Here is a 12109-nt window from a genome sequence, read left to right as displayed (position 1 = left end):
CCTTGAAGAACAATTCTTTACATCATAAATGTTAAGTCCCTGAGTCCTCTTTCCTTGCACAGTGTGTGGTACATGTATAGTGTTAAATACACTTATTTGAAAACCCTCCTTTCAAGACCACCAGTAATCTTCATGTCTTTCTACATCTCCACATGTAGAACCATTTAGGGTCTGAGCAACGGTGGCCTAGTTATGGCCACAGTTTACTGAAAATCTGCCTAGACCTCCTAGTTAAATAGACTCAACTTTTCAGTTTTCTCATCTGTAAAATGAGAAGGTAGGACTGAGACTAATGATTTTCAAGATCTAACATTATATAGATGACTGCATATATTTTTCCAGAGGCCTCTTTCAATGTCAGCCTCCTCATCTCTCAGTACCAAATATAATTGTCTCTAGAGCATTCCAGGGTGGGGAAAAAAAAGCAACATCAGCAATAAAAGGTCAGTTAAGCGTACTGAGATTTTCAGCTTCCTGTATTACACAGAACTTGCACCAGGAGGCAGCGTAGGATGCAGGAACAACACTGGGGAAGAACGAACGCGGGGCTGGACTGAACCTGCAACTTCTATGCAGATTTCCCTTTGCTAATGAAATTCTAGATGACATTGGCCACCTGGAGAAGGATCCCAGAAGGGATAATATTCTGTTGACAGGTGGCAGAGGAGTGCCTCTGAGATGCTCATCAGCTCTACTGTAAGCTACATATCGAAGGAGGGAGGCAGCTGGCACAGCACAAGGAAGGGCAAATGGTCAGAGCTAGCAAGGACCTGGTGAAGAGGGGGACTTGGGAGCAGTCAAGAATCCTGACTCTGACACATGTTAAACTGTGTGACTTGGGAAGTTGTTAAATGCCTGAGTCTCCGTTTCCTCATCCGTAAAACAGGGATAATAATTATACTTTACTACCAAGATTAAATGACTTTCTATGTGTCAGGCACCATTCTAAGTGCTTTACAAATTCTTGTTAAATAAATAAGAATTTGTCACTGTGGGCTGGGCGTGATGGCTCATGCCTGTTATCTCAGCACTTTGGGAGGCCGAGGTGGGTGGATCATGAGGTCAAGAAATCGAGACCATCCTGGCCAACATGGCGAAGCCTTGTCTCTACAAAAAATACAAAAATTAGCTGGGTGTGGTGGCGGGCCCCTGTAATCCCAGCTACTTGGGAGGCTGAGGCAGGTAGGCGCTTGAACTCGGTAGGCGGAGGTTGCAGTGAGCAGAGATTGTGCCACTGCACTCCAGCCTGGGTGACAGAGTGAGACTCCGTCTCAAAAAAAAAAAAAATAATTTGTCACTGTGTCTCTGTGAAGGGGACAGGAGAAGGAGAAGGTGTCCCATTTGATAAACACTGAGGCCATACAACGAACACATCTTCTTGCTCTGGCTCCATGCTCACCAAGTAACTTCTAATTACAATTTGGCTCCTACTGCCAGGTTTTCGTTTTTCTCTGTTATCTGTGAATTGGGCTAATGGATCAGTTCCCACCACTTTGCTCCAATCTGACTACTTCCATGTATACTGATAAGATCAGATTTCCAGTCCAGAGCTCCCACAGTTTAGGGCCAGGAACTAGACTCCGGATGGTGACCACACTGACACCCAGCCAGTCTAAGAGGCGCTGTCTTGCAGGTCAACTACCACTCTCTTGAAGAACTTTCTCTTTGCTCTCTATCTGCCACAATAACATGGGCAATACGCCGACACTCTTTCTTATCTAAAACTCAATGGCTGCCAGCCCATCTGCCCATGGGGCTGCCTTCAGTCTTCCAGAAGGGTCCACCCTAAAGAAGATGCTGCCAACACCCCCAGCCAAGCTTCCTTCTGAATTCCTAGGGAACACAGGACGAGGGAGGGAAGCTGAGTAAGGATGAACAAGGACAGTTTTCTATTTGGATTCTCTCTCCAGTTTTACTGTATGAATTTCAGGATCTAGTATCTTCCAAATAATTGGTGTTTTTCTCTTTTTCCTTTCTCAAGGCGTTTCCTGGGAGTTCAAGTTCAGCCTGGCATTCTCCCTCTGGGCAATTCCGGTAGAGACCATGAAGCAACCCCTGGGAGGACCAGTAACCATAACAGGATCCCTCCACAGCAACCCCAGGGCTAAGACCAGTGCGTGCAAAACACCTTCTTCACCAGGTGAAGCAAGGGCCTCAACTCCCGCAGTGGCCAATATTAAGTTCACAAACATGGGAACTTCCTGACATCATCACAGAAGGAACGAGAATGGAATTGAGATGGCTGGTACATATTAGAATAAGGCTGGTTCTCCTGGGAGGAAAGAGGTGATTATTATATCTGTCTTCCAATGGAATAAAAATTATTGCTAAAGCTGTGGATTTGTTTTTAAAGCGCCTCTATCCTGTGGGGATCTAATAACCCTGTGTATGTAGAAGGAAGATCTAATGTATAAATATACTGGTACATGCAGAAAATCTTTCTTGAAGGCTATACAAGACACGAGAGTGGGCCTAGGCAATTAAGGTCGAGAGACTTACTTTTCATTACACATTCTTTTGTACTCTTTGACTTTTTTCTATCCGCATTTTAAATAATAATCATTACAATCATTATTATGTTGCTATTGTTAAGACTAGAAGGCTAACAGACCTCTTAGCATTTTCTGAATCAAAATGGAACAGTGACCGTGGGAAGAACCAGAACTTCATAGAAATGTTGTGATGATAAAATGCCAAATGTGAAAGCTCCTTAGAAAGCAAAAGAGCTGTTGTTTTATTCTTTAAGTTCTCAACACTCCTTCATATTTGTTTGCTTTAATTTCTCACAGTAACTCTTTGAGTTTTGCGGGATGGGTATTATTTGCAGCTGAAATAGAGCAACATAACATTTGCTTAGAGAGGTTAAGTCACCTGCATTAAGACTGACAGCTCCATAATGGCTGGTGTCAATCTGCTATTCTCCTACCTACAGAGAAGCTCAAAGGCTGCTGGCATGGGTGCTAGTGAATGCTGGGAGGTCATGGAGCTAGACAGGAAAGTTCCCAGAGTTCAAGACTAACCTGCAAGATCATAGAGTTCGGTGTCAGAGGCACTGGCCAAAGCTTCTTCCAGTTCTGGGTCAAGGGTCACTTTTTCTTCTTTACGAGTTTCTACAGGCTTTTCTTTAGGGATAAAGACTCTCCCTTTAAATCAGAAGAAAAACAAAAATATTGAGTACTACTGCCTTACGGGTAGGGTAAGTAGACTGAGCAGAGAATGCAGTTCTGGCCATTGAGACTCATATGATTAAGCCAGTTCACATCCAACTGAGATTCCTGGATGGCCAGGATGGTGCCAACATCAATAAGTCACTGTCAGAGGGAAGGAACACTGCAGGAGGAATCCTGCATTCTGCCACACAGAGATCTGAGACTATAGTCCTTAAACACAGAGGGCAATGGTGGCTTCTACCCCTTTCCTATTGGCGGTACTGCCCTTTGGTCTGGGCAGGAGAGGTTCTGCCCTGCGTCGTGCACTTTATAGGACCCCATACTAGTCTTCCTGTAGCTGCACCTCTCCCCTCCAGGGGAGAAACCATGAGGCCAAAGGGATATTCCCATCTAGCATATAGGCCACTTTCTAGACTACACTTCAGGAACCTAGGACCCTGGAATGTCTTGCCCAAAGAGTCCCGTGCCTGCCTCTAGGGCCTCCATAAGCCCCTTCCCATGTCTATCCTCCTGAAGGCAGGTCACGCTGCTGGGTGTGTACCCCCAGGTCAAGGGGAGGCTATTTGTGGGGGAGCCTGGATGAAGCTTGGATATGTGGGCTTGGGTGTCCAACATGTGTGTTTGAGGCCCTGGCAGTGTGGGACAGATCAATATCCCTGCATGGAACTCTTGGAAGTCCAAGAATCCTGGCCTTCTGGGTATATCTAAAGGAGGATACAGCATATTTTAATGGTTTGTTAGCCTTTAAATATTTGGAAAATATTTAAATATTTGGCTGGCTTGATCATAGCTAACACATCCACTTCCCACACGTGCACCCAGGACAAGCTAGAGCCATGATCAAAACACCCCAGAGCATTCATATTCCTTTCTAATTCTTCCCAGCTTTTGACTCTTGGTTTCTCTCTTTTTTGAAGCTGGTCTTACTTTTTGGGCATAATCTTTGAAATTGCTCTCTTCCATTTTGATTTTTAGAGTTCCCTAAAGGCTCATCTGGCTCCAGTTTCAGTCCATTGGGACCCAAGTTCTCTCCAGGTCTCCTTGGCTAGGCTGGCTTATCCCACTCCCATAGGAAAGGAAAGGGTCCAACCCGAAGTCAATAACCCTCCTGCATGAGAACTCTCCAGGAGACTTCCCTGATTACAAGGGCTGTGTATTTCTTGTTTTACCATATTGTCAAATGGCTGGATGAGTAAACAGGAGCGTGTCAGAGCTGGGCACTCCAGACAGGAAAGAAACGCACTGCTTGTGGTCAGTCTGGGGCATCCTGGCAACAAGGTCGTTATCACTGACATGCATCCTACTTCCTGCCTTGGGATCACTTTAGCTGCCACATTTCTCAGAAAGAAGGAAAATACACTGGGAAACAAAGTAGGAGGATGGCCAGAAGATAGAAAATGGAAAAAGAAATCAACTAATCAGTAACATCTCAAATACTGGGGTTCATCTCAGACTTAATATTCCTAGTATCTATGGCCTGAAACATTTTCTTTCTGGCCAAGATGATCTTAGGTCTAGAGTCAAAATAAGATTTCTTTCCTTATTTTTTCGTTTTTAAAGACAGGGTCTCACTCCCTCACCCTGGCTGGAGTGCAGTGGTGCAATCATAACTCACTGTAACCTTGACCTTCTGGGCTCGAGCAATCCTCCTGCCTTGGCCTCCCAAAGTGCTGGGATTACAGGCATGAGGCACTGTGCCCAACCTAATATAGGATTTTCTAAGTTCCTCTTTCCTGGTACTAAACATGAGGTACGCAGCTATTGGTATTCAGGAGAACTGCTGATACAGAGCCATTCCTGGAGGTCCAACCAAATAACAAGTTCTAAGCAAAACTCTGCACCACAGTAAAATCTAGCCCAGGAACCTGAGGTGCGCCAGCACATAGTATTCAGCACTGCGGACCTCACTGAGGACCTCATAGCAGCTTCCCGCTGCTCCTGGATGGTCTCACTGGTCCTTCTGGGGGCCCTGCATACTCTTCACTCTGCTCTGCTGCTCTGATTATAAAACTTGCTCCCTGCTCATTTTATTCAATTGTGCTACTTCTCAACCTTCTCCTAAGCTACACTATGCAATCATATACCCTTTTTATATCTCTATTACTCAGACAGCTCCTACGTTCCTAACTCTCCCACCAACCATCTGGAGATCAATCTTGATCATGAGATAATTTACCATAGCCACTCCTAAGACCTCTACACTAAGAACAAAAGATAATAGCTTTTCCCTTATTATGCTGTCACTACTTGATGTTAATTGGGACTTTATTGAAGATTTGACATAATTTTTTTCACAACTAAATTAGTCCAATAGCAACTATGCAGCTATAGAAACAGCTCCATATTTTCACAGTAATCCGTGATTATTTGCCTGGTTTGTAACTGTTCACAATTACTTTATTTATTAATTATTGTTTTGGAGGCAGGATCTCACTTTATCACCCAGGCTGGAGTGCAGTGGCAGGATCATAGCTCATGGCAATCTTGAACTCCTGGATTCATGGGATCCTTCTGCCTCAGTCTCCCAAAGTGCTGGGATTACAGGTGTGAGCCACGGCATGTGGCCCAATTTTACTTTCTTAATGACATTCTCAATGGTGCGTGACCCACTGAATGTGCGCAATACAGAGGGCAGCCTGGGCATTATGTGACACAAGGCAGTAGCACTCTGCCTCATGCCAACTAGGAGCTGGATGCTCCTGCTCCCACTGCTGCAGTACAGATTTCTGAGATGCCATTCACTTGAACCCATGTTTATCAAGTGCCTCCCATGCCAGTTTCTGTGCCAGGATAAAAAAAAAGACCCTATCACATGAAAACATGCAAAAACCAAAGTAAATAAAGTGATAAACATTGTTACAGTGCTGTGAAAGCAATATGCAGCTGTCAGAGTAGAAAGAAGTGAGGTCAGAGAAAGCCCAAGGCCCTGAAATTTAAGCTGAGACCCTTAGGATGTGAAAAATGGGGACATGAGTCAGAAGGAAGAGTCCATGAGAAGACCAGCCTGAGGGAGGAAAAGAACTCAGCAGGTTCAGGGAAGTGAATGAAGACAGTGGGGCCTGAGGATTAGCAAGGGAAGGCCAGATGCAGGTAGAGAGCTGGATGGAGGCTATATCTACTTTAAAGACCACAGTAAGGATTTGAGACATTAAGAAGGGAAATGCCAAGATTTTGTTTGTTTATTTATTTTAAGACAGGGTTCCACTCTGTTGCCCAAGCTGTAGTGTAGTGGCATGATCACGGCTCACTGCAGCTTTGACCTCCTGGGTTCAAGCAATCCTCCCATATCAGCTCCTAAGTAGCTGGGAACACGGGTGCGCCATCAAAAGCTTGGCTAATTTTTGTATTTTTTGTAGAGACGGGGTTTTGCCATGTTGCCCAGGCTGGTCTTGAACTCCTGGGCTCGAGTGATCCTCCTGCCTCAGCCTCCCAAAGTGCAGCAATTACAGGTGTGAGCCACTGCGCCCAGCCAACACGATCTGATTTGTATTATAAAAAGATTGTAATTGCTGTGAGGTTATCAACAATTCCATTAGAATCTTTGGGGTCAAGTCAGCATCTATAGCTGAGGAAGCTGGACAGGCTATTGATAGTCACTCTTCCTCCCAAGGGAGCACAGGGTCGGGAGCTAAGGAGGAGGGTTCCCTATTCTTGGCTCAGAGCTCAGTCCTGGCATGGAAAAACATCTCCTTGCTCCTCACAGCCTTCCTAGCTCTGTCATCCTGTTTCTCTCACTAGACTACAAGCTCCTTGAGGGCAGGGCAGGGTCTTATTTGCCTGTGGTTCTAGCATCTGGCCACAAGGCTCTGCACAGAGGAGGCACTCAGTAGATGATGGATGCATGAATGACTGCACTAAACTTTAATGGTAGCCTCTAAGGTTAAAGGTGCAGTGCTACAGCCATCCTGGACATGGAGCAGAAAGGCCTTGAGGGACTTCCAAAGTTGGTAAAGCACCAGGCTAAGAGAAACACACCAGTGCCTAGGAAACTCTCAGGCATGACACCACCTCACATTTTCAAAACTTTCTTTGGGGTTTGAGATTTTTTCAATAAACTAATTTGAGAACCATCACACCCTAAGCAGTTAGCCTATATATTTGATCATGTTTCTTTTTTCCTTCAATGTATTCTCCCCAACTCATCCTCTCCCGACTAATGGCATCCTATACCATAGCGATACATATATTACAACTGATGAACTTTCATGGAGACATCATTATCACCTAACGTCCACAGTTTCCATTAGGGTTCACTCTTGGTGTTATATTTCCTATGGGTTTGGCCCAGTGTAGAATGACATGTGTCTCACAGCCATGATTCTTTTTAATACTGAATCCAGTTCATGGGCTTATTTCCCATTTCCAGGACAGTTCCCTTGCTTGACCCTCCACAATAAAATAAATACTGACTCCAGTTCATGGCTTATTTCCCATTTCCAGGACAGTTCCCTTGCTTGAGCCTCCATGACAATAAAATAAAAGAGATACTCTTAATTAAGAGTGCCTCCATTTCAAAAAAAAAAAAGAGTGCTTCTGTTCCAAGATGCTCTGCCTGTGGTCCTTACCTTTCTTTTCTCCAGTGAAGGGCACAAAGTCCTCTCTGTCTTTCTGTTCCAAAGCCTCCTTCTCCAGGTACATGAGGAGGTGCTCGCGGTCAAAGGGGCCGGTGGCTGCCTTCTGTGTCTGGTCTTTCTGTCGAAATCCAGCCGGTAGCATGGCACTCTGACAAGACAGAGGTGTGAGCAGGAAGGAAGATGTCTGCCGGCCTGTACTTTGCTACTTCCTCTTCCACCCCTACTCACTATGTGCTGGGGAAGCAGGAGGGATACCTACGCAGAATGCATGTGTGAGCTGAGGGCTGGGGGCTCTGGGACGTCTCTGAGGCCTTACTTGTTCTAATGTTCTGGGCTGACAGGGGGCTCCCAATGAGCTCAAGCAGTGCAGGGATGGCTAGAGCAGTCTCTGAGTCTTCTGAAGCTGCCTCCTAGAACACGGAGGCAAAAGACCTCTTTCCTTGTAGATCACGCTTAGGTTTGGCTAGGGCTGCACCCAAGGAGCTCCCAGGCAGAAACATGAGACTCTAACAAGGAGCCGACTTGGGGAACCCCTCTCCTGCAGAAGCAGCCAAGCTGATAAGTAACTATTACGATGATATTAATGTCTGCTTGATAAAACTTTGCGATTCCTTCCTTAAGTTAAAAAAAAACAACAGAATACCTGTATTTTTAAAAGTAAACACCATATCCAAAGTATCTGATGTATCAGAATTCCGTATACATAATTTTGTTTTAGTTACATTTTTATTTATAGTAAAATTACTATTTTGGATGCCTCCAATTCTAAGTTTAAGATCATACCAGCAGGTCTGAAGAAAGTGCTTGCTAAACAAACAATATAACAAGAGACTTAGCTTTTCAAGAACTCATAAAAATATTGGAAACTCCATTGAAATGAACTTGATATCATGATTATAGTCAGTCTAATCTATTCATTGTTTTTTGTTTTTTGTTTTTTTTTTTGAGACGGAGTCTCGCTCTGTCGCCCAGGCTGGAGTGCAGTGGCCAGATCTCAGCTCACTGCAAGCTCCGCCTCCCGGGTTCCCGCCATTCTCCTGCCTCAGCCTCCCAAGTAGCTGGGACCACAGGCGCCGCCACCTCGCCCGGCTAATTTTTTGTGTTTTTAGTAGAGACGGGGTTTCGCCGTGTTAGCCAGGATGGTCTCGATCTCCTGACCTTGTGATCCGCCCATCTCGGCCTCCCAAAGTGCTGGGATTACAGGCTTGAGCCACCGCGCCCGGCCTCTATTCATTGTTATAAGTTCATCAAAGAGTTCACATTATTTGTGCATTTGAAAGAAATTAGATATTTTTTAAAAATCTGCATTTGGGGTCGGGTGTGGTGGCTTATGCCTGTAATCAAGCACTTTGGGAGGCTGAGGTGGGCGGATTACCTCAGGTCAGGAATTCGAGACCAACATGGTCAACATGGCGAAACCCTATTTCTACTAAAAATACAAAAATTAGCCAGGCATGGTGACATGTACCTGTAATCCCAGCTACTTGGGAGGCTGAGGCAGGAGAATTGCTTGAACCCGGAAGGCAGAGGTTGCAGTGAGCCGAGATCATGCCACTGCACTCCAGCCTGGGTGACAGAGTGAGACTCTGTCTCAAAAAAAAAAAATCCGCATTTGGGGTTTAAAACCTGGTTTAAATACCATCTCTGACACTTACCAGTGTCGAATCTTATATAAATTACCTCTCCATGTCTGTCTCCTCATTTATGAAATGGGGATAATATAGTTTACCTCAAGGGCTTCTGTGCCCAGAGAAATGTATGACCCAGAAAAACTCAGTAAGATTTGCCTCTTTTCCTCTTTCCTTCCTTTTCCCCTGTCAGACTAGTCCTTTCTCAATCAATGGAAAATATTTCCCCCCATTTACATTAGGCTGTTTTTTGAGAAATACATTTGCTGTATCACACTGTAGTGGCTATGAGGTTCTCTATGAATTTGTAAACACAGGTGACCCAGAACCAATCAGAGGAAGAAAAGAAAATCTGCATTCAGAGCTAAGGGCTTTCTACCATTGTTTAAGGACCAAGCCATGCCATTTATCCATACTATCATTAACCACTCTGCTTCAGTTCCATGTCACTAACCTCGGGATCTAGGTCATCTAGAACATTTTCCAACTGTTTCAGTTCCTCTTCTGAGAGTTTGCCAAGAAGCTCATCTTCATCAATGTTCTTGTATTTCTCCAGCTCTTTTTGAAAGGGGAGTGCCATGGCTTCTTATATGCCTTTCTCATGGGCCGCGCACATTTAAATGGTCCAGTTTCCTGAGACTTTAGATTACTGCTAATAAAAAAGAAACACAATAAAAAAGAATCTCCATTCTGTAAATAAGACTTATTAACAGGAGACAGAACTATCCTCCAATGGAGCCTACTGTATTGAACGAATAATTCAACAACAAGGTAATATTCCCTTCATTTGCAGAGCAACCTGACAGCTTACAAAGTGTTTTCACATACTTCACTTATCTTGATCTTTACAACAATCCTGTGAGGTGCCCAAGCCGGTATTATCATTCCCATGTTATAGATGACGATTCTGAGGTGAAGGTGGCCTAGTGCTTTGCTTGAGGTCACAGAGCTGGGATGGGTGAGCCCCGCCTTCTGATTCCCAGTGTAGGGGGTGCTTTTCCATTATACTACTCGGCCTTCCCTGGCTCTCCACAGAAAAACAGGGGAGAACAATGCACTAATTGTAAGGCAGTTGTAAGAAGCATACTTGTGTCTTTTCAGGGAGAGAGTGATGTGAAGAATACAAAATGGGATTCATTCAGGAACGAGAGTTTGGAACGTCTATGTGAGAAAGCATTGTCCAGTAACTCCCCTGCAATTAAACTAAGTGCGATTCTAAAATCCTGGCCACATGAGCACTCTCTCTATTTTTCTCCTGGCTTTGTCTTCCATTCTATTTCTAGTCTCATTTCCTTTTCGTTCTACCTATTCATTCTTTATACCCCCAGACCGTTCTTCTCTCAACCTTTATTTTTTATATTACTTCACTTCTAAATTTTCACCCCAAATGCAATTTTTACTCAATCCCTTCCTCCTTGCAGAGGATGCTACAGATCTTCCTTAGAAAGATAATATTCAAGAAACAGTAATGTACTTCACTGACTGAATTTCTCCTTAGGAGGTATTACCACCAATCACATCTTTCAGCCCAACAAATATTTGTTATATACCTACTATTTGCCAGACATAGTTCTAGAAAACAGAAATACAAAGATAAACAAGATATGCCCCCTTTCCCCAAGAAGATCACAGCTTAGTGAGACAGGCACACAAATAGCAATAATGGCATAAGTATTAGACGTAATGTATAAAGTAGGTTTAAAAATACATGAGGAGGCCGGGCACGGTGGCTCACACCTGTAATCCCAGCACTTTGGGAGGCTGAGGCAGGTGGATCACCTGAAGTCAGGAGTTTGAGACCAGCCTGACCAGCATGGTGAAACCCTGTCTCTACTAAAAATACAAAAATTAGCTGGGTGTGGTGGCATGTGCCTGTGGTCCCAACTACTTGGGAGGCTGAGGCAGGAGAATTGCTTGAACCCGGGAGGCAGAGGTTGCAGTGCTGAGGTGGTGTCACTGCACTCCAGCCTGGGTGACAGAATGAGATTCTGTCTCAAAAAAAATACATATATATATTTTTATCAAAATGACCCCTTCCCCAAGATCACAGCTTAGTGAGACAGACACACAAACAGTAATAATGCCATAAGTATTAGACATAATGTATAAAGTAAGTTTGAAAACACATGGGGAAATAATCACTAAGTAGGGGAAGTTTGAGGGGAAACTGTGAAAAAGAGGTTGTATTTAAGCATTGAAGGAAGAGGTCATAAGGTGGACATGGATTGGCAAGTGTCATTCTAGCAAAAGGGAACAGCACGAAGGGGTACAGGATAAGACAGTAAATGATATGCTGGTAGAGCAGGCAGCGTGGCGAGAGAGGGGGATTCATGGAGGAAGGGAGAGGAAAGAACTAAAGACGAAGATGGGACATCTGTGAAGGGCCTTCCTTCCACGCCTTGCTAAGGGACCTGGACTTTATTCTGTTGGGAATGGCAAGCCACCACAGCTTCTTAAAGTAGGGCAGTGATCTGAACACGCCAATCTTTTTTTATGACTTCAAATCATAAGAATGAAGAATGAGGCCGGGCGCGGTGGCTCAAGCCTGTAATCCCAGCACTTTGGGAGGCCGAGACGGGCGGATCACAAGGTCAGGAGATCGAGACCATCCTGGCTAACCCAGTGAAACCCCGTCTCTACTAAAAAACACAAAAATCTAGCCGGACGAGGTGGCGGGCGCCTGTAGTCCCAGCTACTCGGGAGGCTAAGGCAGGAGAATGGCATAAACCCGGGAGGC

The 12109-nt window shown here is 44.6% G+C and overlaps 1 protein-coding gene across 2 annotated transcripts in view; it reads right to left on the bottom strand.

Annotated features, from left to right (window-relative positions):
* Window positions 1–12109, bottom strand: part of LOC116275841 (tropomodulin-2) — a 64966-nt gene that overhangs the window by 38853 nt on the left and 14004 nt on the right. The window contains exons 2-4 of one of the 2 annotated variants that reach the window (XM_031668679.1): window positions 9827–10021; window positions 7736–7892; window positions 3021–3143 (exon numbers count right to left, since the gene is read on the bottom strand). In XM_031668679.1, the coding sequence (XP_031524539.1) occupies window positions 3021–3143; window positions 7736–7892; window positions 9827–9952 (406 nt within the window). In that variant the 5' untranslated portion in view covers window positions 9953–10021. Of the gene's footprint in view, window positions 1–3020; window positions 3144–7735; window positions 7893–9826; window positions 10025–12109 lie in introns of both variants that reach the window. The other variant, XM_031668680.1, reaches the window with a different exon arrangement.

Source organism: Papio anubis, chromosome 7 (assembly GCF_008728515.1).
Source record: "Papio anubis isolate 15944 chromosome 7, Panubis1.0, whole genome shotgun sequence".
Classification (NCBI taxonomy): domain Eukaryota; kingdom Metazoa; phylum Chordata; class Mammalia; order Primates; family Cercopithecidae; genus Papio; species Papio anubis.
Note: the sequence above shows the minus strand (reverse complement) of the source record. Positions and strands in the feature narration are given on the sequence as shown.